At 40.9% G+C, this 26,789-nt stretch overlaps 2 protein-coding genes across 9 annotated transcripts in view; one reads left to right on the top strand and one right to left on the bottom strand.

Annotated features, from left to right (window-relative positions):
• Positions 1-8,198, top strand: part of Bbx (BBX high mobility group box domain containing) — a 231,707-nt gene extending 223,509 nt beyond the window's left edge. Inside the window, exons 16-18 of the mRNA XM_051191598.1 lie at positions 626-820; positions 2,909-3,092; positions 6,344-8,198. Of these exons, the coding sequence (XP_051047555.1) occupies positions 626-820; positions 2,909-3,092; positions 6,344-6,431 (467 nt within the window). The 3' untranslated portion in view covers positions 6,432-8,198. The remainder of the gene's footprint in view (positions 1-625; positions 821-2,908; positions 3,093-6,343) is intronic.
• The window catches only part of Cd47 (CD47 molecule), an 812,520-nt gene that overhangs the window by 499,346 nt on the left and 286,385 nt on the right, over positions 1-26,789 (bottom strand). The window lies entirely within an intron of this gene.

The raw sequence follows: 26,789 nt of genomic DNA, 5'->3' as shown, positions 1-26,789 counted from the left end.
TGCTGACTCCACCAATGGAGTCCTAACCTCATGCATGAGAGAAGTTTAAACCTCACAGTTTTTTTTTCCTGATCATGCTAGTCTGGTACTTAAAGGTAAATGTCCCAGCTATAAATGTTCATTTAAAAAAAAAGCACATATTTAATCTCTGAGTCTTCAAAAGACAAGAAACTATTTTTAGCACCCTGTTCAACTAAACTGGCCCAAAGGAACTCAGAAAGGTGCCCTGATCACACCCAGGATTTGTGATCTCTTAGGATACAGGGGAAAGGTTTGGATACAATAACACCACTACCCTACCCAAGCCTAACCAAATGGAGAAGTGGTTGACAGGGAAAGAGCAGGCTGGAGAAATAAATCTTGGTGGAATGCTTGCTGGTCAGATGTGATATCCTTTCTGCATTACTTTACACCATAAAAGATGGATGAGGTGATGTATCTGAATCATGTGCAAACCCGAGAAACATAAATAGGAGCAAATTGTGGGAATGTTTCATTTTTTGTTTTCCTATCATGTTTTGAAAACTCTTCAGTGTAAATTCTCTATTCAGATGGGTCAGCTAGGTAGAAGTATGTCTTTTCCAGAATGGTGCTAATGCTTTGTGGTTTTGTGTTTGTGTTTCAGCCATATTTCCAGAAGACAAAAACACCACAGAGCCTGCTTATAAGGTTAAAAATGCCCTATCCATTCCCAACACTCCAGAGCCAGCAATGCAAGAACCTTTGGTGGGCAGCCAAAAGAGAAAAGCAAGAAAAACCAAGATCACACACCTTGTCAGGACTGCAGATGGCCGAGTATCACCAGCAGGAGGTACCCTGGGTAAGGAGTGAGATCTTTTGGTCAAGGTTCTGAGAGCCAGAAGGTGTCCAGGACAGCTGCATTGGCCAGCAAGTGATTATAAGCCAAGTGTTGTTTCTTACTGAAACCCCTGTCTGTTCTACATCTTTAAACTGGCCTCCACACATGTTCTATTCCATGCTCTAAAGCCATTCATAGCTGTTTGTCCAATTGTGGATCTGAATCCCTAGAAAGGGAAAGCAACCTTTTGGAATATTGTCAGCTTTTCCTCATCATGTCCTGCCCCACCAAAGGATCTCAATTAAGTAAATTCCAGGAGAGCCTAGATTTGGAAAGCTTCTAGATGAATCTGTATAAGTTCATGGTGTTGGTGTCTATTCATGGCATTACAAGCCAGATTATTAGATATTCAAAGCAATGAATTAGGGAACCTGAAAATATATTTAAACTTTCTGTAGGACTGATTCAAGCCACTAGAGGAGCCTGAGAATATGTCTGGAAATCTTGTTTTCTAGGCTAAGCAGACAGTAAAATTACTACTTCCTGACTTAGCTTGTGATCTGTTTGTTGTTTCTGGTGGTTTCTATAACATTCTGAAAGCTCAAGGTAAAGGGTAGGATGGTGACTGAACATCCCCTGAAAAATCTTGGGATGTCATGCTAGTTCCAAGTACTGGCTAGACTTCCTAGCAGGTCTAGCATTCCATTTGATCTGATTTGGATTATTATCCGTGTTTGGGAGATGAATTGCTTGCTGAGTTAGAGGGCAGGAGCTGGAAAGATGACTCAGTGGTTAAGAGCACCTATTGCTCTTCCAGAGACCTGGACTCAATTCCTAGCACCATATGGTGGCTCACAACTGTCTGTAACTCCAGTTCCAGGGGACCCAACACCCTCACACAGACATACATGCAGGCAAAACACCAATGCATATAAAATAAAAATAAATTTTTAAAAAGAGAGGACAATTGTTAATTTTTCACTTTCTGTTATTTGTATTTTAAAATAATTGTTAGATCCTTAAGGCAGACTATAACTCTTAGTTTTAGTTGCATAGCAAAGGTGAAACTTTGAAGTGGTGGAATTCTGTGGCTGAATGGGAGGTCAGAGTAAAGACTAACATCTCAGTGTTGATCCAAAGGGTCCTTTATCTCTTCACTTTATAATTTATATTCTGATCTGTGCCTTTATTTTATTTTTATTTATTAGTTAGCTATTATAATTAGTTTATATTTTGTTGTATAAAATAGTAGGTGCCATAATGACATTCGTATTCATGTATATAATACGTTTTAGTCATATTCAGCTCTCATTACTCTACCTCGGACCCCAACTGGTTCCCTTTCCCAAATGGTCTTTCTGCTTTTCACGTGTACAACTTTCATTTTATAGATTGTTACATCCTTGTTCATTTATGGTCTCATTCATTCTCATTTGTAGGAAAATTTTAGGTGATACTCTCTCTTTACATAGGAAAACACCATGCCATGTTTATGTCCTAATTATGACAGTCCTATCTTTTATCAGTTGCTTTTATATTTAAATATTATTAAAAATTCTATCTCTCCTACAATGTTTACATAACGAAGAAAGTGTTCCTTTTTCTTTTTATAGGTACCAGAAAGTCCTTTATCTTCATTCCATTAGGTCTTTTGAACAAAGTTACAAAATAGGAGCTCAACAGGACTGATTATCTGTTGTTCAGTCCATTTTACCTGTTAGAACTACATTAGACCCTGAGCCCACATTACTGTGACAGTCTATGGTATGGCTTCTTGAGAAGTGCATACCCATCACAGAAGTTTCTTGGGTTTTATTTCGGTCACTGTTCGCTTTCTTCCTTCTCACCACAACACTGAACCATTCTTTGACTGTAAATAAAACACACCTTTTCTTCTGTCAGGTGTAGAGCAGAGTCCACAGTCTGAAGTTGCCATTGAGTTTAATGAAAGTGCTTTGTTGCCTTGAAGGTAGAGACTGTCTGTAAGCTTTGTTAAGGAGTATAGCAGACATGAACAGGAAAGATAGCTCTCCACACTGTCTGGCACAGTGCTTCCTCAGTACCCTTCTCAGAGTGATCCTCCTGTGATGGATTTCTCTTTTGTTTCAGATGACAAACCAAAGGAGCAACTGCAGAGGAGTCTCCCTAAAGTAACCGAGACATACTGCAGAGATGATTGCTCACACAATACGGTTGAGGAGCCACGGAGCAATACTCCAGAGATGCCTGCTGTGTCTGCATTCTTTAGCCTCGCTGCACTGGCTGAGGTTGCAGCCATGGAGAATGTGCACAGGTGAGTGGTCAAACATGAATGGAGGAAGCAGTGTGGAAACCAGCCAACCATTGTAGAAGTGATTGGCATTTTACACGCAATGTTCTGGGTTCCATACTGAGTTCAAAGGCACTGTTATTTATGAGTTGTTGCATAGTATAAGTGTGAATTAGCAGTGTGGTAAGTATGAAAGAAAATGACAACCAAGTATTTTATCTTGAATGTAGTAGTATCCTCTGACTGAACTTTATTTCTATGAAATCCCTGTGAGTTGAGAAGCAATATTATCTAAACATTCTGGAGTCAAATCTTGAAGCAGAGGTGTGAGGGGAGTACCTGAGCATGATAATTAACCTCTTACTCCAAGCATTTGTTTTGTATGAATGTTGAGTGACTGTATTTGTTAATTTTCTGTTGCTGTAATAGTCTCCATGACCAAAGCAACTTCTAGAAGTTAGATTCTAGAAGTCAGGGTTTATTTGGGCTTACAGTTCCAGAGGGATATCCATCATGGTAGAAGTAATGGCAACAAGCAGCAGGTATGATGGCAGGAGTGGGTAGCTGACAGTTCCATCTCAACCATGAGCACAAAGTAGAGGAAGGAAATGGGAAGTAGGGAGAAAACCCTCCAAGAGGCACATACTTCTTCCAGCCAGGATTCATCCCTCCAAGGTTCCACAACCTCCCCAAGCAGCACCACTCACTGGAGACCAAGAGCTCAAATGTCTGAGCCTGGGGGAACGTTTTCCACTCATCTCATGGAGGTGTTATGTGTGTGACATCTCAGTACTAAGGATGGTGTTGGAACCCTGACAATGCCCCCGTCAAAACACTATGGGTGCAAAGGACAGAAGCCCATTAATTTCTTCAACTCTATGAACTGCACCTCAGTTTCCTCACCTTATCTTGAACATAAGGATATCCCAAAAATCAAAAGTTGTAAGGGTCTGACCAGATCATAGTCATGAGAACTACTTGAACTCAGAGAAGTTCCGTAGAGATCACAATAGGTTCTAAGTTTATAATTGGATCTTCTGTTACTTAGTGGGAAAGAAAGAAGGACTTTTTGTAAACCTGTGTTTTATTTCTTTATTCAAAGCAGATTACCCACTGAAAAGTAACTTTATTAGACTTTCAGTCAAGTACAAAAGCTTTGAAAGCCCAGCAGATGTACAGTGTGCTAGAGCTTCATGCCCCTCTTACTCCAGGTAACCCTGAAGGCCCTGGTGGCAGCTCTGTCTGCTCCTGGCTCTTTAGCTGTCTGTTGTGCTCCCTCACAGTAGCCTCCAGATGTCTCCAGGAAGCACTGCAGCTTCCCACTGGGGAGTGAGGGTTGTCAGACATTTCTGGGAGATCTGCTAAGCCTGTGAGAGAGAGGATGCTTCTTTACCTGCACCTCAATGAAAATCATAATGAAGAGCTCAGAAAAGGCCACAGTCACCTCACTACTGCCAGCATTCTCTTCTGTACACAACTGTGCTTTCATTATTCTGTCATGTGCAACAGCAGAAAACCCAAGCAAACCTTTTCAATCTCAGCAAACCTGCCCCTGCCCTCCACAGCTTTGCTGTGCACTCATGGAAATGCTGCCCCCCTCACAGCTAGGCCGTATTTGCCTTTGTACACTGACACAGGTGAATTGCTATTCCTCCTTACAGCCCCTGTGGTGAGTCCCCTCTCAGACACCCTGCTGCTGGTATCATGCAACTGTGTACATACCTTCCTGAGACCAGCTGCGCATTGGGTTGTAATTATTTCTGTTGATGTTTTGTCTCCTCCTGATATATTTTGAAGACAAAACATCAGTTTTATTCCTTGTGTCCCACTTTAGGTGGCCCCTCTTCTTTCAGTAGGTGAGTGTATGGCTGCCTGACTGTGTAGTCATAGAAGATACTATGTGTAAGACTTCTATAACATCCCATTATAAAAACACCATCAATTACTCAAATTATACCATTGACCTAAAAATGCTAGTGTCCTTCTGCTTTTCCTTGTTTTCTTTTTTTCTTTCCTACTACTTCCTAAAATTCTTTTTTGTCTTTAAATATAATTACACAATCATACCGATTACAAACCAGCATTTTAAATCCATTTTTCTTGAGGAAAGAGCTGAACATATTGGACAGTTAGTACTTAACAGCAGCATGAATAAGCAAATTAATAGAAATTTGTTCTTAGTATGTTTTTCTAAAATCCTTAGTGTCTTGTATTATTCAGGTGTTCTATATATCAGTATTATTTTCTTTTCTGGACATTAAATGTAGCTATAATTATAAAGCAGGTATTTGGTACATTTAAAAATTGCTGCTTTTGTTTATTGAGAGTTTATTGGAAGGTGAAGCCTGTATTGAAGCCTGTGGAAACACTGCTGTCACTTCATCTGTTTTCAGGGTTGTGTTGTGCAGCACAGGTCAGGCCAGGGCCAGCCTCAGTGTGCTTGTCTGGGCATGACAGACTTATTGCTTCACCCTGGCTTCTTAGGATGAGAAACTTGGCTGAAGTTACCAAAAGTTTTGAATAGGATTTTCATAACCAACCCATATTTTTTATTACTAAACCTACAAAATTGTGAAAATTGAGCACAGATTCCATCTAAACAGTGGTAGTTTCTATGAATTCTCTGGTTCTGTCAGGAATTGTCCCTCTGCATACTGATTTTGGCCCAAGTATTGGCCTGGATGTTCTTGCTGTTTAAAATTCAGTGTCACTGCTAAATTTCGTCACTGAGAGTCTCTCCATACACCTGTGAGACGTCATGCAAGATTCACACTGCCTCTTCACTTCCTTATTTGTGTTCTTTTTGTTGTCATTTAGTGTGAGTCTGTCTTCAGGGGAACTTAAGTTTTAAATTAGGTGTATTATCTATCTTAGGAAAGTTTCCTCTGTGGGCACATTGAGCACAGGAAGGGTCTCACAGAACATCACTCTTGGCTGAAAGCTTTCCATGAGTTGCTCAGCTCTGCGGATACTTCAGGATTTAATTTCTAGAGTGGAAGGCCTTAGTGTTGGATGTTAACAAGAAAATATATTGTTAGGGTTAATGGGGGGCAAGCAGGGAGGGGGGAGGTGTGGTGTATAACTTCAGAAAAGAAAGAAAAGGAAAAGGAAAGAGCAAAGTAAACTTCTAAAGACAAAATAAGTTTTAATTAAATGACTAAATAGCAATTAATTATTGTTGAGTGAGACAGAGGAACATTCTTATCACCTATTGTCCTTGCTTATCTCACAATATATATCCTCAATAAGTGACTTTTTCCCCTTTTGTTTTACAGAGGTCAGAGGTCAACTCCGCTCACCCATGATGGACAGCCAAAAGAAATGCCACAGGCTCCTGTACTTATTTCTTGTGCTGACCAGTGAAGCGCCCTTTAATTGTAAAACATTGTGCTTTACCTACTACCCTAGCCTTGTCTTTACCAGGGATGCTAGTGAGTCCATGTGGTGGGAAGTACAGACTGCAGACAAGTGCTTGTTGCCCCACACGGCCCAGAATCACTTGAAGCAGAACTTAGCATTCTGGGCTCATTTGTTTCAGAAGCCACAGTTTTTGAGGGCAGTGTTACTGTGTGATACTGTGCAAAAGCAAAGTGATTTGGACCTTTGCTTTGCATGGAAGGAAGGCTTTTGACAGTGTCCAGTGGTAACTTGGTAAAAGGCTGCCTTTACTGTAGCTCATCCAGCATCTCTTTTACCAACCAGAGAGTGTGAAACTAGTTTCATATATTACCTAGTTATTCTTTCAAAACAAACAACAACAAAAACAACCCTGACGCACTGCACTAGTTATTATTAGATATTCTTAGTCTTTTGTACATGAAGATTTAAGTTCTAAGATGGTTTATATAATAGGTTATACCTACATTTATATTGTAGAATAAATATTAAAAAGCCTGTACCAGAGACTCCCAAGCAGCATGGGCAGGCAGACGTACCATTGTTAGCGGTGTATGCTCGGCCTTGTGGTCCATATATTCTGCACTTTTATATTTGCCACCAGAATGGTAGTGGTAGTTTGCTGGCAGAGAGAGAGAGAGAGAGAAAGAGAGAGAGAGAGAGAGAGAGAGAGAGAGAGAGATTTTGAGATTGAGAAAGAGACTATTACAATTCTTACAATCTGAATTTTTTCCTTAGCCTTGAGTGACCAAGAAGAATTTGCTTGGGGCAAATTGTGGCAAATATTTTCCCAGACAGGGGAAGCGTCCTGCAGATTACAGATTACTGATGTTTTCATGCCTTGAGGATTCTTTTATTTTTACACAGGGGTCTAAGTGACCAATGGATCGTTCATACAAACAAACAAAAAAAAAAAGACAAAAATATTATTCAGAAGTGACCTTAGTATTACTTCATTATTCTAAACACATTGAAGATGCTCACTTCATATGGACTTGGAGCTTCAGACCTTTTGCATTCATCACAGACAGACTGGACGGGTTGCGATTGCTATGCACGGCCTAATAGGCACTGCAGGTTTTAGGAGCCATTTGGAGTTTGTGTTGTTGAGGAGGTATTGAGTAAACGAGGGGGGGAGGTGTCTGTAGTGCGCCTCTCAGTCAGATCCACCTACAAGTTTCTGTTTCCTTTCATGTTTTGTTGCATTTAAGCATAAAACCAACCATATGCCAGTGCCAAGTGGATTAACTGGCTTACAACATTCAACATATTGACTTAACCACCTGACGTTCACAGTGTCTTGTTTCCTAGCAACAGATGCAAAGTGATACATCAAAATTAATCTGAGGCTACAGATTTTACAGGGTATTTGTTCCATAGCACAAAGTATTTCCCCACTTTGCATTACAGCACAAACTACCAAATTTTAATTTTTGGATCCCAGCAATAATTTTTAATAGTTTTCAAACTGGTGGAGTTTTGATAGTGCTAGCTGGAATTTGAAGCTTTTGAATTAGATCTCTAAATGGTGACAGTTTACATGGTTTTATCTAGCTTTCTTATTTATACTTGACTGAATTGTAATGATTTTTTTTCTAATTGTAATTTGACCTAATAGCCATATAAAATGATTCTATTAATACTGTCTAGGTCTAGGTTCTCATGGTTGTAGATATTACTTCAGTTCCGGTGCTGGAAAATATATACAACAATACTAACAGGATTGAAAAAGTAGAGGTTTGTTTTGTTTTGTTGTTATTTTCCAAAGCAGGTAGGGAGGGCAGCAGAGTATTAAAATTGTGTCCTCAAAAGTTCATGTTCATTGTGGGGATGGAGGAAGCAGAAGTTAGGAAAAGGTAAATCAGTAGGTATAGCTTAACCCCAGCCATTCACATAGAAATAAATCAAGTGAACAGCCCCAGATTTTAGCATACTATTTTTACTATTATAACTTTTCATAATATTTTCTAAATTTCAAAACAAAAAAAATGAATGTTTGGACATTGCTGGGTCCTGATGTTGGTGGCTGTTGGAGTTTTGGACCACTTGCTAGCAGTGATTTAAAATGATAATTAGCTAAAACCCCAAAAAATTAGTAACAAAGGTAGAAAACCAACAATTGCATTGGTGCAGAACATGCATCTTGACAATGGTACTAACTTGTTATTCTCTAGAGTACATTAGAATAGATCTATTTTTGCCAGAGCACCCTCCTTCAGTCCTCCAAGTACATTTCAGTAGGGTCCCTTAAGAGATTGCTGTATATTCCTGAGAATAAGCAAATAAGAAATGACTTTTCTACATGGTTAATATCTTACCTGGTCTGCTTCCTGAACCCCGGTGGCTTTTCCCTTAGGCAGGGTGGGAATGGGAGGGACTTCCTGGATATGACTGTTTTCGGATGCTTTAAAAACAAACTTTTTGTAGAAATGCTTAATTTTTAAGCGGTTAGGCACTGAGAGTAGCAGAAATCCTGCAAAGCTTTATAGTTCTCTGGGTGAGGTCTTGATTTCAGTAGCTGTGCTTCTCATGCCCCAAATCTGCTAGAGAGGGGTGTTGGTATTTTCAGGTAACGTTTGTTAGCACAAACCCTTCAGTCCGTTATATTGTAGTCCACTGCATAAGTGTTGTCATCCTCATTCCACTTCTCTCCTTCTGGAATCTGCTATTGCTTTGATCTGTACTTATAATCTGTCAGCAAGCACCATCTACACTAACATTTGTCTCAGCATCCTCAAGAAAACAAGTCGTTGCACCTTATGTATATCTCAAGCAAACCAAAATACAATGTTCTTCTGCTTTGTTATAGTCTAAATTGTTGTAGCATATCTTTCTGAAACCACTTTGCATTTAGTTGAAATTGTCAGTATTTATGCTTTTAACCATAATTTCTGGATTCAAACCTGTATATAAATCTTCTTTTGAAAGTTGTCCTTGCCCTTCTCTGCAGTGCTGGAGTGGGAGGTTCTGTCTCGGGTGCAGACATAGGACTCTTCCAGTGTTCTTTAGCCTTTTATTTATTTTAGTTATTCTGGTATTTCCAATGTAATTTTGAAGTGTCTAGAGTATATTATAGTAACTAAAACTTCAGCTCTTAGGCTGAGTGAAAGAAAAAATACTGTAAGACATCCTTGAAGTTTTGTTTGTTTGGGCACTGTAAATGAGATCAGGAAAAGGAAAAAAAAAAAAAAAAAAAACATCACACAGCCACATTGGAAACCACAGGTTCTTGTCCCCAAATTAGATTAGTCTCAGGTTATGGATCAAAACTCTTAATTCATTCAACCCCCTCATGAGTGATCTTGTCATTCTGGCAGTTTCCCACAGTGTCAGAAATTATTTAATTTTATCAGATGTTGTCCAAATGCCGTGCTGAAGTAATTCCTATATTATCATTGTTATTCTACTTCCTACCTTTATAGTTACTAGAGAAAAATGATGTCAACACTGTATGTGGAAAGGAGCATCAGAACCCGTCTGGGGTTGGAATCCAATGTGTTGATTCCCTATTGTTTTCTTCCTAAGTACAAAAAAAAAAAAAAATGTGTTTGCACTCTACCGTCTTTGGCTCCGAGTATAGAAGTGTTTGCACCGTTGTAAAATCTCAAGCAAATTATAAATTGCTATGGAACAGACATTAGCTGAAAACTGAATGACGTGTTTTGTTTATAGGGTGGGGTGGGAAATGCTACATAGCTCTGTTCCAAGCTTGGCATTGATGTTAATGTGAAGCAGTGGGACCATGCTGCCTGCTAAACTACTGTATGCGTCCTAAGTGTTCTGAAGACCAGCAGCTGGAAGCTGGAGGACAGCACTCATTCCACAGGAGAAGCACCAGTGGTGGCTCCTCCGGGGAAGCCTACAGTCCCCATTTGTAAGGGAAGTGTTGGGGTGTAGATGATGCTGTTGAGATTCACCTTTGATTGCACTGCTCCACAGAGTCCTCAGATAAGGCCAATCGTCATGGGCTACCTCGGCTTCCAAAGTTAATTTCAGTGAGTCTATCTTTCGCTTCTGCCTTCAGTGCCACGACTTTCCACTGCAGTGTTTTGACTTACCAAACCGGCTTCTCCAGAGAGATCAACATCTTGCTGAAATGAGCAGTAGAAGCAAGTGCTTATCACATTTGACCTGCTAAAGTGTTTGGAGTGACTGCTAGGTGGAAATTGAATTTAGCTTCTCCCCACACATCCTTGTTCTGCACTTTATGCAAAGTGTACTAATTGCTAATTAGATGTTGTTTCTGTTTATACAGGCATTCCCAAAGAGTTAGACTGGCCTTGGTTTTATTTGAGTTTGGGGATTGTTAAAGTCTTACTTAGATCAACAACATGTGTATAATGAAAACAGAAGCATCTGTGTAGTTCATGGAACCATGGGTTTGGTGAAGCGTCAGGGTTTGATGGACTACTTTGCTTGTGTTTGGAAGTGATAGCTACGTTCGTTATACTCCATGCTGAAGGACTGTCCTTTTCAGTGGGGACATTATTACCTTCTTACATTTCAGAACAAAGAAGTAACAGAAGTAAATGACATACGTTTGACTTCTTTGTATATCCGCACCTATCTGTGCTACCCTTCCCTCCAGAAATACAAATATACATTAAGAGAGAAGGAAAGTTTCCTCTTTTGACCAAATTTTATCTGTGGTGGTGTGATTTTTACTGATAAAGTCACAGGAGGAACTTTGTAGTTAAAAGTTCTGTGGCCTTTGTTTTGTTTTGCTTTGGGTTTTTGTTTGTTTGATTTTTTTTTTTTTCCTTTTGGCAGACAGTGGTCAAACTGATCATGCCTTCAAATTGATTTTCATGCACAGAACTAGTTGTTGTGAACATTACTACTACTTCCAAAGATTTTCTGATAACTTGGGCCAGAACTGGTGACTAAGTAACAAGGATCTGATTGAATGCCTCCAAACCCAACCACAACACGAATCTTACCTCACAAACTCTAACCTAAATCATAGAGACACTCATGTTCCATGGAATGTCACTGACTTCTCTGTTGCTCACCAGAAGGTGTTTGCTCTTGTCTCCTGACTCCTCATGTTAGTGCCTCGGCTCTTGGAGCAGCAGAACCTAGGGTCGGGAAGGCTGGGGACCTTGAGCTTAGTGATTGCTCAGCCACATTTTCATGTCATTAGCACTAAGCAAGCCTCTGGCTCTCAGGAATTTGTCAGAAAGTTGATAAAATCTCCTGAGATTCTACGCACCAGGTTACAAACTGGTTCTCATAGGTTTGAATTGCTAACTTACATGTCATAAATTAACCATAGCTTCATTTGACCCCGGTCTTAAGTCTGTTGACAGTTTCAGCATGACCTATTTGCTCATTTTATTTTATTTTTATTTTTATTTTGCTTTGGAAATTGGCTTGGTTCTCTTTAGAGTTGGTGTAAACATGCCATGTAATAAATGATTTCCAGTTAATGGTACAACAGAATTATTGCTTTCTTAGATGTATGTGTAGTAAAAGTCAATATACACATTTATATAATTTCTTCAAAATCTTATACCTAATTTGATATTTCTAAAAATTGCACATGTAAATCATGTGTATAACATGCTAAAGTACTTTAACTGTGATCTTAAAACTGAATAAAAATATTTAATAAAAATTTGAAATATTTTAAAGATATTATTCAAATACATTTCTTTATGTTCACACTACCAACCATAGAATATGTGCCTTCAGTGTTCCATGGTCACTAAAAACAGAAGAGAAAATAATAAAGGATTCTTCAACTATTTCAGAATATTGGTTAATGGTTTCCCCTTCCACTGTGTTCAGCTGAGACTGACCACTGTGTCAGGAGCGTTGGCTGCCCTCCCCTAATATGAAGGGGAGTCCAGTGGAAGAAGATTTGCTTCAGGCTACCACTTGGGATGAGAGCTTTTAGGGGAGCTCGACATACTCTTGCCTTGGGTTGTAATAAAACTATATAAATTACATCATGTAGGCAATGGCCACCCTTAAGAGCTCAGACCTCAAGCTGAATAAGTGGAGTGTTCATAAACCTTGTCTTATTTTAAAAGTCCTTTGAAGCTGAATGTGGTACTCACCTTTATTTCAGCACTTGGGGAGGCAAAAGCAGACAGTCTTACTTTGAGGCCAAGCCCCAACCAGTCAGGGCAATGTAATGAGACCCTGTCTCAAATGTAAAATCCCAAACAACAAAAGACCTCTGGAAACATGTATTATCAGCTTAGGTGTGGAATAACATATTTGATACCAGAGTTCTGAACCATCACCCATTTACCCTTAATGAAAGTGGTTGTGTTACTACCTACCGTTGCTTTTGGGATAGAAAATGTTAACATGGTGCCTTTAATGTTAAATGTACATTAAGTGCTTGTTATTACATGTTCAAATTGGCATGCTTCTTGAGTATATTCAAAGGATGCTGAGGGGCCACATATGGTTGCATACAATGTTATCCCTGCACTCAGGCAGGAAAATTGAGAATTTCAGGGTAGTTTGATGGTGTGTAATGTTCTAAAATTAAGCTGTTATGGGAAATTTGATGGTGTAAAAACTCTACATGGGTTATATTCCTATCTATTTATACTTTGGTATGTAAAATGTTTTCTGTAAAACTACCTAATGAATTACCAAAGTCACTCCATATTTCCTTCCCATTACTGAGAGTAAAATCAGGAGAGGGAGGCTGGTGAAAGAGGGGGCTCCTTGCTAAAGATACAAATTCTGTTAGAAAAAAGTGACAGTGTATGCATATGTATAATTATACAGTGTTATATGTATCAATACTGTTGCATCCTTTTAAATAGAATGTGAAATCTCTTGCAAGGAAGAAAGTTATTAACAGTTAAGTAAGGTAAAACCAATATGACTGACTTCATACACATTGAAAAGATGCTGGAAAGGAAAATTATCATAATTTATCCCAAGCCCTCTTGCTTTGTTGGGATTATAGAAGTCCAGTACATGCAAAAACAGAGCTTGTATTTTCTGTGTAATCACCTTTCAGCCAGCAACACCAATGTTTCCTACTCCCAGTCTTATGTGTGTGCCACTCATGATCTCCACTCCATATCCCAGCAACAGGTGACATGTACTAGAAATAGTTCATCTGAACATTTCAAACAAAGCCTTTAAAATGGTTTCTGTGCCTTCATTTTGTTTTGTTGATTCTCAAAGGTTCCAAAATTAAAGAAATCCATGAGGCCAAAGCAAACATATTCTGGAATGGAGTTATTTAAAATTATAGAAAAACTGTGGAGCTTGGATATAGATAGCTATTACCCTCTCTGACCCACAGTCTCAAAGTAGGTTTTTAACTTGTAGGTTTTAACCCTTTCTAAGAGGTTCTGTGTGTGAGTGTGTGGGGAGTGGCAGATCTTATCGTGTGCTTTTTCTCCATATTAAGAGCTAAAACTTTTTAAAATAAATGTGTTTGTATTGACCATATGTCTAAGCCCCTCTGCCAGCCCCATTCTGTCTTTTTCACACTGTGCCCTCCAGGCTTCGAGGGAGTATAGAGATACTTAGGTGTGCTCTGGAGATAAATCTCCAGAGATTTAAACTCTGAAAATTCTGAGCAGCATGCTAGAAATTAAAGCACAAAATGAAATCCCAGACTTACCCTACTTGGAGATCTTTTACCTTAAAGGATTTTGCAACAGGTATGTAAGAGAAAAATATCAGGGTTGAAAGTTTCTAAAAAGTGATGGAGAGTTAAGGAAAAGAAATTTATATTTTTTAAAAGTCAGTATGAAATGTGCTCAAGAAACCTTCCTAAATGAGTTTTTTTTTCCTGATGTTATCAGTGGAGCTTATGAATGGCCAATTAAACAAGCATGGGCCTGTCCAGAAGTAAGCATAGAAAAAGCACTGAGAGATATATAAGCAGTAGACACATAATAGATATAAAATTAGGTAATGATTGGCCACCGAGTTTGACGCTCTTACTGGAATGAATTTAATAGAAAAAGCAGTATTGATACAGTTTCCCCCAAATACATATAATTCTTGACATACTGGAAATTTTTAGTCACTGCTTTGTAGAATAAAATCTTTCATATTCTGTATTTGCTTAATCATATGTTAAAAATAGAGCAATAGTCTTCACATAAGCCCTTAAATATCCAAAGCCTTTTAAAGTAGAATCACACTTTGATGCTAGCCCCACCTAAAACTTGTAGTGCATGTCAAAACCAATACTATACTTAGATGAAAGTTGCCTAAAACGTGCTTTGTTCCACGGTTCTCAAAGCTCATGAATAATTGCATGCCTTGGTTCTAGAGGGTTCTCAGCTGCCCACAGCTCAAACCCACCAGATTGCTACATCGTGCCTCTTTAATGGCAGTGTTTTTAATCTGCACTAAGTACTCTCTATGTGTAAATACCCAAACTGGACATGCTGAAAGGTGCTGAGGTCTGGGAGATAGTTCGGTGAATAAATTTCTTCCTGCAGACCCGAGGACCCAAGTCTGGAGTTCCAGCACCCACACAATATATAGGGTGGGCAGAACAGCTTTTGCAATGATCAGGAGACAAGAACCCTGGGTGAGCTCTGGGTTCAAGTGAGAGCCTGTCTTGGTGTATATAAAATATTTTTCACAGAAGAGATTTTAACATAAGGGAAAAAATACAAACTGCTATGACAGGGCTACCAAGCTCCAAAACTGACAAATGTGTGATAAAAGACCTGGAGTGAGGCTTGTGATGATTATCCCAGGACATGGGTGTCTCCTGACAGTACAGACTGAGGATGTGGGGCAACACCCTCACCCTCCCTTTGCTCATGCTCCCTTCTGCCCAGTCCTGGATCATGCATACTACTAGAAGTACTTTAGTTGTTTCTCTTGAAATAGGTTATTGCAAAATTTTACCTTTTTACTTTTTCCCCTCTGAAAGAACATATAAGGGTTTTTGTTTGTTGTAATGTGGGTGAACGACTCAGGAATTCCTTCCTAGAAGGATTTCTAAAGCAAAAGACTTTTGTGGGAGAGTCTACCTATTGACAGGTGTTACCACAATATTTTGGTTCTAGTCAGAATGGGAGCCTTCTCTTCCTAATGCTTAGCCTTTAAAGACTGCCTCAGAAAGTTCCTATTCTATTGGGTTCTGGGATTATTTCATTTAATGGGTGTTTGTTTGGAAATTCCAGCTTACCCCATGCACACGATCTAGAAAGCCCCATTCCTGTTTCTCTCCAAACCCTGCTTGTTCAGTCTCAGAACAAAGGAAAAGCCCCTAAAATCCCAGTTCTGGAGGCTATTGCAGCTTGAAGTTGTAGGTCGCCCAAGTCCTTACCTAAGTGCTAGTTTTGATTGTAGTTGGGCACAAACTGAGCTTGTGATGGACATGCCATTACTCCTCACCTACAACCCATAAAATCTTCCTGATTTCATACAGGGGCATAATTTCTCTGGCCTCAGTCTCTGGTCTACTAGAGAACCTGCCCAGGAGTTGCTCTGTTCAAATATGCCTATTATTATTCTTTTTCAATTCCTCTTGATCTGTCAGAGAAACTTGTTGGTGGGTACTGAAGGTCTTGTACCCTTCTGGGGATTGGTACACGAGTCTTCTTTAATTTCAAAACCATCTGCTTTAAGAAGCAAGATCATGCCTCTTACATATGCAAACTGCACTGTAATTTATGTATGAGTTTGTAAAAGATTGTAGAAATTTAAAGAGTTTAATTTGAAGTTCATCAGGCACCTGTCTGTATTACCTCCTTCCTCTCAGAAGACTCAGACAGTTAAGCCTTTGCTTCCTCTCCCCATTTCTAAAGGTCTGGTATGGGGAGCAGATGAAGTCTGAATGAAAGTTAGTGGCTGATATGAACCAGGCCAGGTCAAGGACACACCTCAGGCTGCCAAAGCCTTCCTGGGCCAACCTTGGGAATAGCCAGACCTTTCCCTGGTGTGGTTTTGAAAGAAAATGCCACCCCCCCCCAAAGGGAGTGGCACTGTTAAGCAGTTTTGCTTTATAGGAGGAAGTGTGTCACTGTGGGGGGGGGGGACAGGGAGGCGCTTTGAGGTCTCATTTGTTCACACTGTGCTCTGTGGCAGGCAGTTCACTTCCTGTTGCCTGCTGAGCAAGATGTAGAATTCCCAGCTCCTCCTCCAGCACCCAATTCTGCCATGATGATAGTAGACTAAACCTCTGAAACTGTAAGCCACCTCAACTAAATGTTTTCCTTTTTTGTTTTTTGTTTTTTTTTTTTTTTTGTTTTTGTTTTGTTTTGTTTTGTTTTTTAAGAGTTGCCATGGTCATGGTGTCTCTTTACAAAAATAGAAACCCTAACTAAGACGCATGGTTAAAGCATAGATATTGGTCAGTGGTTAATCTTTAGCTAAAACAAGTAAATGCAGAAGGTGCCACCACAGTTACCTTCTTGTGGATGACTGCAAACAGAGACTGCTCCCTACAGCCACCCCCCACCAAGCTAACTCCCTCCTTACCCCACTGCATATAAAAAATGTTGACTTTCCCCACTGCTTCTGGTGCATCTCCTTCCAAGCAGATGGCCCACTTGATCCCAGCATTATATAGCTTGTTGCATCTGTCATTTCTTTATTTCCCATCACTCCAAAGTCCACAGCTATGCAGGTAAGGGCAAATGTCAATCAAATAGGGGCTGAGTATGGGGAACTTGCATCCAGTGAGGGAAACACTCATGAAAAGGTTACAAAGGTAAGAAAAAGCACATTTCTATGCATCAGATATAAAACACGAGGTAAGTGGAATCTAGACATGGCAGTTTTTGAAAATGATTTTGAGGAATGGAGGAAGTTAGGGGGAAAAAAATTACAGCTCCATCAATTCTTAGCCTACACTCAGGAGTAAATTTGGCTACTTGGAGAAAACGAAAATTAAGGGATATATACACAGCTGAAACATCCAAATATCTTCCTGTTTTTACTTTCTGTTTATGGAATTTTATTCATGATTCCATAGTTCAGAAGCCATTTCCTCATGAAAGGACAGAGGAGGCCAGCCTTGTGCCCCTGCCCCTCTGGTTATGAAGGACTGACACCTTGTCCCGAAGAGACAGCCACAGATGATGGGGGCTATAGCTATGTTCCAACAGTCACCCCTGGGACCTACAGAGACAAATATGATTCACATGGCATATGTGTCCTGACCAACCTGGCACCTCGGATGTTGATACTAAGTACAGTGATTACAATGATACGGTCACCCAATCCGTGGTAAGATTGCACCTTGGATCTGGCCCACTTAAACGTTTAAGGTAACCTTGACTCCTTTACAACAAACCTTGTTTAGAGCAAGAAATCTGGGGGAAGACACTAATGGTTTTAGCTGTTTTCCTGTGTTTTGAGTATAACAAGTCTTTTTCTGTACCACACCAGCTCCCAAATAATGTCACAGAGACTTACTATGAAAGCTTAGCCTTTAGCTTAGGCTTATCTCAACTAGCTCTTATAACTTAAATTAACTCATTTATATTAATCTATGTTCTGCCACGTGGCATTGACTTTCTTTGTACTGCCCACCCTGCTTCCTCTGCATCTGGCTAGTAACTTGACCTTTCTTCTTCCCAGAGTCCTCTCTTTCCCAGAGTCCTGCCTAACCTCTTCCTTCCTAACTATTGGCCATTTGGGTCTTTATTACACCAATCACAGCAGTACACCTTCACACAGTATATAAATATACCACAGCATTTGAGTGACCTGATCCACAGAATCCAAACTAAATGGGCTCTGTTCAACTATTAGGGGTAGACTAAGGTGTTAACCATATGTTGCTGTCCTATGTAACCCCCTTCCTTGGTACCTATTTTTCTTAAGATCTGTAGAGTGGCCTTGCTATGGAATGGTACCCATGTAAAAGATTAAAAAGCTACAGCTAATAGGAGTTGAGGCCTCCAAGTACACAATGCCTGTCACCTCCAATGGAAAAATGTAGAGCACCTAAGGTTGAATGAGTTCTTGGCTATGCTCCCAGGAAACACTGCTTGTTAGACAACTCTCAAACCTACAACGTTAAGCAGCACTAACATTGTTCAGTGTTCCACTAATGGCTCCACAAAATGAAGTAATACAAGCTTTTGGCATGAGCCTGTAGTTGAACTAGCCAAAGGGACCTTATCATAAGAATATGGAAATAAGCAGCTACTACCAACCTTTTTAATATCAGTTGGTTAAAGTGGATAAGGGATTACAGGGTCTGCATCCAATACTGCTATGCTATCTTGACTGACTTGTCTCTCGCTCTGTGATTCTGTCTTTGTCTCTGAGTATGTGTGTGTGTGTTTATGTATCTTTCTGTGACTCTGTCTCTGTCTTAAACACACGTGTATGCACACCACACACACACACAACACACACACACACACATACACACACACACACACACACATACACACACACACACACACACACACCACTTATGCTCTCAGTTAGACGACCAAAATACAGATGCATGGCTTAGCTCCCTCAAAGCCACAGTGTTGTTGCTGGGTGATGAGATCCAGGTCCTACAAATTAGACAGGATTTAACAAGTTGAAAAAATGTGCAGGTCATGGCAGTCTGGCTTGAAATGAACAGATGGAATTGGAGCAATGCTCCTCCAGGACCCTTTCTGTATGGAAAACTGAGGCTGGTGCAACAAAAGACAATTGCCTTCAAACAGACCCATGAGCCTACCCTGAAGGCATGCCCAAGAGTCAACTGCCTTTCCTGGTAGGATACTTTGAAACTGGAATCAGATCAAGAATTTCTGTTCTGTATATGGGCATTTATCCATGTGAAGTACTTTTTTTGGGTTCCTCTTTCACTCCTACCCACACATCCAATATTCCATATGCCTCCTTTTAAAAAGCAAATGGTTTTCTGGTCTGGGTGTGCACTTTTCCCTTTCTGAGTTGCCTTTGTGTGACATTCTAGCCTGCCACCACCAACACCTGCTCTTCATCCGAAGATCTATTTTAGCTAGAATATGTCCCAGCTTTTGAGCCTACTGCAGAGAACAGCAGCGGCACAGATTGGTGGTGACATTACATTAGCTGATGAATAATGTTTCCAGGGGAGTGGCTGAGTTTGGCTGACATTCAAAGACAAAGCAGGTTCCACCCAGCAGGGAGTTTAACCTGCAGACTGGACTTGAAAGATGCAAATCACTCAACAGGAGCTCTGACTGTCCCCCACAGCCTGTGAAACAAGGAGCAGGCTGGGCCCAGATTTGGGCTGTACAATCCTCAGGTCCTAAACTCTGGTCATTTCTAGCTTTTTAAAAGCTATTTAACCTTCAAAACTCATGTATGACTCTGAGTTTGAGAATCAGGCAGAAGGGAAATTCTTTTTCCTGTGGCCTTTGTACGGACCAGCATAGTTCTCTCTTGTCTAGGTTTTACTTCCTGCACTTGCAGTTACTAGAGTTTATCCAAGGTCTGAACATATTAATTTGAGAATTTCCAGAAATAAATTCACACATCTTAAGTAAACTTCATCACAGTACATTTGTATGTTAGCATAAAGCGCAGCTCTCTCGATGGAAAGAGAACAGGAGACAGTTCACTCTGAACCAAAAATGAGTGACCTAGGGACATAGATTTAGGTCATTCAGAATGATGGATTCACTCTGCAAGCAATTACATGAACTTTTTATGGTCATAGAACAAAAGAAATGATAAATTAAGGAATTAATCAAATACATTGGTGGGAGACGTCCATGCTGTGTCAGATACTATTGGATGACAGATATGGACTTGTAGAAACGAATAAACTGGTAATACCTTATTTACTTAATATGCTCCATGATTTTACATGATAGTCAAAAGGTGAGTGGTGATTATTAAAAATATTAAAAATCACCCAACATAATTTTGGATCTTGATATGAAAATTTCTAACTCTCCCAATCACAGAGACAGGCATGCTAGGAAGGCATTCTACCATTGAGATGCATCCTGAGCCCCTCTCTGTTTTTCTCAAAGCTAATATTTAAAGCTCCTGTATTGCACTAATGACCCAGGGTGTTTAAATAGGATTACATGTGCTACAGTTTCACTCGCCAGCCTCATTCACCTTCTCCAATTTTAAAACAATCTTCTCTTGTCCCTGCACTGGCCATGGACTGTCAGTTTACTGAGTAATCATGGCTGCAAGGTTGAATAAACCTAATTTTGTTCATTCCTAAAAAGCCTTTCTGTGATAGCCATACCAGGTAAATGTGGTTCTGTTTATAAACCCTGAAGGCACAGTCTCCTCAACCCTTCCGACAGCTGACTCAGGGGACTCATGCCCTCAGAGGCTGAATAGCTGGCTTTCTCCCAGATTAATATGAGCAGTGTTGCCCTGCAACAAGGCCACTGGGGAACCAGAGAGAGGAGTCAAGCCCACCCGGGATGGCTTCCGTTCATTTGAACATTGCATTTGGCTGCAATTATCACCCAGAAAATATTCTCCTGAGAGTGCTGAGACCAGGTCTGTTTCAAATGGCTTCAAAAGGATGATGCTCTCATCCCACCCTTGAGGAAATTACTGACTGTACAGAGGAAAAGAAGTCACATTCGGGAACATGAACATGATCGTGCACATAACTCTAGAAGGGAAAGCAATTTAAATGTATTACTGGACAAAAACCATTAGCTCAATGAATGTAAATAAGCCTCTAAAGAAGGGCACTGTTCCCAGAGAACTTCCTCTGGAGTGTGGAGCGTGGAGGAAATGTCTCTACTGGAAAGTCGTTGAGTGTCATTGGAGTGCTTTGCAACCCCAGCTTGTTATCAAGGAGTCAGCTTGCTCTACTTGTGTAAACAGCCCCATTGGAATCACTGTGATACTCATTTAGGCGGGGGAGCCAGAAACTACATAGCACCAGAACCAGGCAATTTTGCTGTGAAAGAAAGGCTGTCAACTTGACTCTTTCTCTCAAATTATCTCGAGCAAATGCTGCCAAATCCTGTTGATGTCACCCACACCATTTGCCACTCCATTTGAATCTTTGTATTCCTAATGCAGAGGCTGAAGCTCCAAGTCCACAGGACTGCTCTTAGCAAGCCCTGCACCTCAGAGTGGGTAGCTTCGTGCATAAAGACTTCATGCAGCTTCCTGTGGACCCTGTGTGTTCTCAAGGAGTAGACACCCCCATCCAGAGAAGCCAGAGAGACAGGGAATGCTCCCCACTGAACCTAAAAGCAAAACTCTCTCTGCCCCCTCTCTTTCTCCTATCTCTCTCTGTCCTCTCTCCTCTCTCTCTCTTCTCTTTCCTCCTCCTCATCTTTTCCTCTGTTTCCATCCCTCCTGTTATGTTTAGTTTTCATATTTGCCAAAAGAGCAGAAGGAATGTCCAGGATTTTACCTTGAAGAAAAATTGTGGAGTTGTTGGGGTTTTTTGTTTTGTTTTGTTTTGTTTTTGTTGTTGTTGTTTTGTTTTTGTTTTGTTTTGTTTTTTTGCTTTAGTAGTATTTTGTTTTGAGTTTCTTCGCCAACAGGGTCTCACTCTATAGTCCAGGCTGTCCTAGACAGCACTGTGTAGCCAGAATCCTTGACTTCTTGACAGTCCTTTTGCCTCTGCCTCCTGTGTAGTAGGATTACAACTGTGTTAAGATTACAGTTGTGGTTACACCATGCACACCTGGATTTTTTTTTCTATTTTTATTTAATTTTAATCTTACTTGTCATTTAGAAGTCGTGCCTGTCTGTGGGATTTCATGTGCACCTGTGTAGACAGAATAATATGAACACTCATCAGCTTAAGGCTTTCTTCTTTATGTTGAGAACATTGCAGTCCTCTCTACTGGCTTTTAGAAATCCATAATTTTGTCTCCATATTTCTATATCCATGGTGCCATTGCACATTAGAAGTTGTTGTTCTTTTCCATCTGCACCCCTCCATAAGCATCCATTTCTTGAATGTCACCAAAGAGAAACAAACAAGTGACTGAAAAGCCGCGTTATTTTCTTATTGCAATAATAAATTAGGTAAACTAAGTTTTCTAAAAACTACAATTTTCCAAGCCGGGCAGTGGTTGCATACACCTTTGATCCCAGCACTGAGGAAGCAGAGGCAGGTAGATCTCAGTGAGTTCAAGGCCAGCCTGGTCTACAGAGCAAGTTCCAGGATATCTAAGGCTAGTATACAGAGTAACCCTGTCTCAAAAAAACAAACAAACAAAAACCAAAACCAGCCAATTACAATTTTCCTCTTGGGGGAACTCAACAAGGCTGTTTTTTTTTTTTATTTTAATTTTTTGTTTTGTTTGTTTACCTCCCCTTTGAAGGTGAAAAAATAAACTATTGGTAAGCCTTCCCTGAATTGGTACAGATACAAAAATGACTGGTGAGCACTTCTCTAGATGAGTTGCCATCCTCTGGAGGAGCAGCCAGCTTTGTGAAGGTGCCTAGCTCTGTTTCTAGTATCAAGTAGGATTTTGGGAGCCTGAGCTTCATCTTCACCGAGGCTTGTTGGTCTGGACCCTGTGTTGACCTGCATGGCAGAAGTGTGTTTTAGAAGAAGAATGAATGACAAACTGTGCCACTGCTGTGACACAGGTGTGCTAATAACAGTTAGTGACTCAGCAAGGCAGCACTTCTAGGGGCAGACTCCCCCAGTAGTGCCCTTCAAAGTCTCCTTCCCTTTATTTTCAGCTAAAACCTTCTGGTGCAAACTGAACATCCCCACAGGTATTTCTTTCTTCTTGGCTATCTTTCCTTTCCTTTTTTTTTTTAATTTTTTTATTTTTTATATTTATTTTACATATCAAACCCAGTTCCTTCTCCTTCCCATCCTCCCGTGCCCCCAACAGCCCCCATCCCATCCCCCATCCACTCCCTATGGAGGGTGAGGCTTTCTATGAGGAATCATCAAAGTCTGTCAAGCCATTTTGGGGTAGGGCCTAGTCCTAGTCCCATCCCCCACCCCAGTGTCTCTGGGCTAAGGGAGTGTCCTTCCATGGGGAACGTGCTCCTAAGTCTGTTTTCACTAGGGCTACATCCTGGTTCCACTGCCAGAGGTCCCATAGACTGCCCAGTCCTCCTAGCTGACACCTATGCTCAGGGGGCACAGTTTGGTACTAAGTTGGTTTCCCAGCAATCAGACTGGGGTCCATGAGTTCTCACTTGCTTAGGTCAGCTGTTTCTCTGTGTTCTTGCCCCTTGTTTTTTTTTTTTTTTTTTTTTTTTTTGGAGACAGGGTTTCTCTGTGTAGCCCTGGCTGTCCTGGAACTCTATAGACCAGGCTGGCCTCAAACTCATAGAGATTCACCTGCCTCTGTCTCTTGAGTGATGGAGTGCTGGGATTAAGGGCATGTGACACCACTGCCTGATTACCCAGAGGCATCGTCGTCCATCAATTTAATAATATGTGCCCTGAGACTTTGAGCTGAACACACATACACCCTTCCCCAAGTGTGACACACATACACCCTTCCCTGAGTGAGTCTACTCTCTCTTCTTTTTAATTTATGACCTTAGCCTGAGGAACCAGCCCACCCCTGTGTGAATATGTAGAGGTGGCCAGAATGAAAGCCCTGTTTCCCTGAGTGCTTTGCCTTGGAAATGACTTGCCTTATCCACTGTGGGTGATGCATCTTTCCCCATTCTTTAAGGTCTTGGCTGTGCTCTTTACAGCTTTGCATTCAGCAAGACACAAGCCTGTTCATTTGACACTTTTAGGGGCCTAGAAGGAAAAAAAAAAAAAAAAAAAAAAGTTTGCGAAGTACAGGCCATATAACCCAGACTGGCTCAAACTCTGTAAATAGTTAGGCTGATCTTGAATTCCAGATCCTCTTGCCTCCACATCCTAAAGGCTGGGATTACAGACAAGCACTACCATGCCTGGTCTGTTGTGAGAGCTGGTATGCTTTCCCTTCGTGCTGACCATTTTATAACAAGTTAACACAAGCTGAAGTCACTTTGCAAGAGGGAACCTCTGTGATGATATTTTATTCATGCTTTAACAAATAAAATTTTCCTGAAGATTAGAGTGTGGAGCTAGCCATTAGTTAGCCATAGAAGCCAGGCAGTGGTGGTGCACACCTTTAATCCCAGCACTCAGGAGGCAGAGTGAGTTCAAGGCCACCCTAGGCTATACCAGCTTGATCCAGTTAAAAGAGAAATAGAGCCAGGCAGTGGTGGCTCATACCTTTAACCCAAGTACTTGGAATCACATGGCTTTAATCCTAGCACTAGGGAGGGGGAGACAGAAGTGGTATGGCTGGGCAGAGGGAGGGATATAAGGCAGGAGGAGACAGGAAGGAGCTCAGAGCATTAAGTCTGAGGATTCCTAGAAATAGGATCACTGATAACAATTGAATTTAGACAATATTCAAGAACTTTCCCAAGTATCTGAGAATGAAGACTAGAAGAACGATCTGACCTGGACTGATTTGGGGTGCATGGACAATAAGCAAAGCTATGCCCTCCAGTAACTTTTTAAGGAAATGCCTCTGTTTACCATCTTAGACCCATGCACAATTATGTATACATCGGATTAAAATCAGATGCATTATGGGAAGGGGCATGCACAGCAGAGAAAGGATGATGTAGTCCATCCGTCAGTTAAAGAACTCCCAAACTCTGTCCCTTACTAATGCAGTCTTTCCTTGAATCCCACAAAAAGAAGCTCTGAACAATCAGCTTGGCCTTTCAGTGCTGTCATTCATGTGGCCCTCCCTCAGTCTTGACATATCCCCTCTCTGACCTGCGATATCACTTTGCCCCAAGTACAACTATCTTACTTCTTTTGCAAATCTCAGTGAGCCCATGTTTTCAATTCTCTGGCTAAGAGGCCAAGAACCACAAACCCTGGGTCTAGACCCAGACCTCTAGTAACCATTTGACAGGTGGGGAAGGACTTGATCTATCAACACTACACTTAGAGAAAGGGTCTCAGCAAGGCTAACTGACTCATATCCTCTGAGACCCTCATCTTTAGAGATAAAGCTGTACACTCCCTCTGGTAGAGGAAGGGCCTCTTCCACGTCAGGGCCCAGTGACCTGCTTCAGGATGAGGTCAGGAAAACGTCAGGGTCTTTTAACTGCTTCAAGAGAAAAGGCAAAGGGAAGAGGAAGGGAAAATAACATGCCTGTTTTTCTCAATTTTCTTTAGCTTAAAATATTTACTACACAAAGCTGCCCCATTTTGGGACAGTGTGTCTTGAACCTTATCAATATTGTATTAGTCAAGTCACAGCAGGAGGTGGATGATACTGTTGAACAGAGCAAATATGAGTTCCATAAAGGAATTATTTACCAAGCCACAGCAAGAAATGTACAAGAACGCATGGTGCTTAGGACCAGATCTGCCAACACCAGGACTGAAAAGTGAGGTCCTCAAAGGGTGACCGGAGCCAGAAGAATAGGAGGGAGCAATTAGAGAAACATTTTATTCCCCCCCACACACACACACCTGCTGTTTCAATCCCTCTGGAAGGCAGACAGCAGCTTACTTAAATAGCTCATCAATGCAGGGACCCCATCACAGCAAAATGGGGAGAGGTAGAGATCAGGGCAAGGAGGAAAGTAGAAGATACAGTCTTTGATGGCATCAAAGACCTGGAGTGATTTTGCATCTCAACATGTTTTGAAATATAGAGTGAGAATGAAGCCATTCCTTTTTTTCATGGGTCCAAGTCTTCATTTGGCCTAGGTGTATCTGGCTTGGGGAAAGGCTGTTAGAAGCTGGTATGCGTCATTAGTTTCTAGCACAGAATCCTCAAGACTCCAGAAGGACCACATGTTCTGTCACCCTGACAACGCTGGATTCTGACTTAGCCACACAGAGGTACTGTCACCAGCACCTATCACATCTGTTCAGCCTCCCAGACTCGAGGGAGTTTCACACTTCAGGGGACAAGCTATTCCATTAAATGGGGGGGGGGAGGGGCCTCTTTCATTGAGGGATTCAACACAAGCCAATTTCAAAACTAATGCAGGTCACTATACAGGACTCTGATATAATTTTCTAGGGGAAATGTTTGTGTTTTATTTAACACTGTTAATAATGTTTACCAAGCTCTCACCCCTAACAGGCAGCAAAACACTTTCATCTGCACTTGACACCAAAACAGAGCATCTGTATTTAAATATTTGAGTTAAACATATCTTGTGTTTGCAGAGCATAATGCTGTTGACATTGTTCCACAGCTACACTCTTTAGGGAGTTGGGATATGTCTTTGGCATTAGTCATCATTCAGGGTTTAGTCATGAAACATTTGAATGGAGATCAAAGTCGTGAAGCTACTCCAAGGACCCTAGAACTGGACAAAGGAAGTTTTTCAGGGAAGGATAGAGGCGCGGAGATCTTAACAGAAACTACTTCTACTCTCGTGGCAATTCATCTCACAGGAGAGAAGAGCCATTCACCTTGGGGTTACTTACACAAGTGT

This window comes from Phodopus roborovskii, unplaced genomic scaffold (assembly GCF_943737965.1).
Source record: "Phodopus roborovskii unplaced genomic scaffold, PHOROB, whole genome shotgun sequence".
Lineage (NCBI taxonomy): Eukaryota > Metazoa > Chordata > Mammalia > Rodentia > Cricetidae > Phodopus > Phodopus roborovskii.
This window is presented reverse-complemented; position numbering and strand designations above follow the sequence as displayed.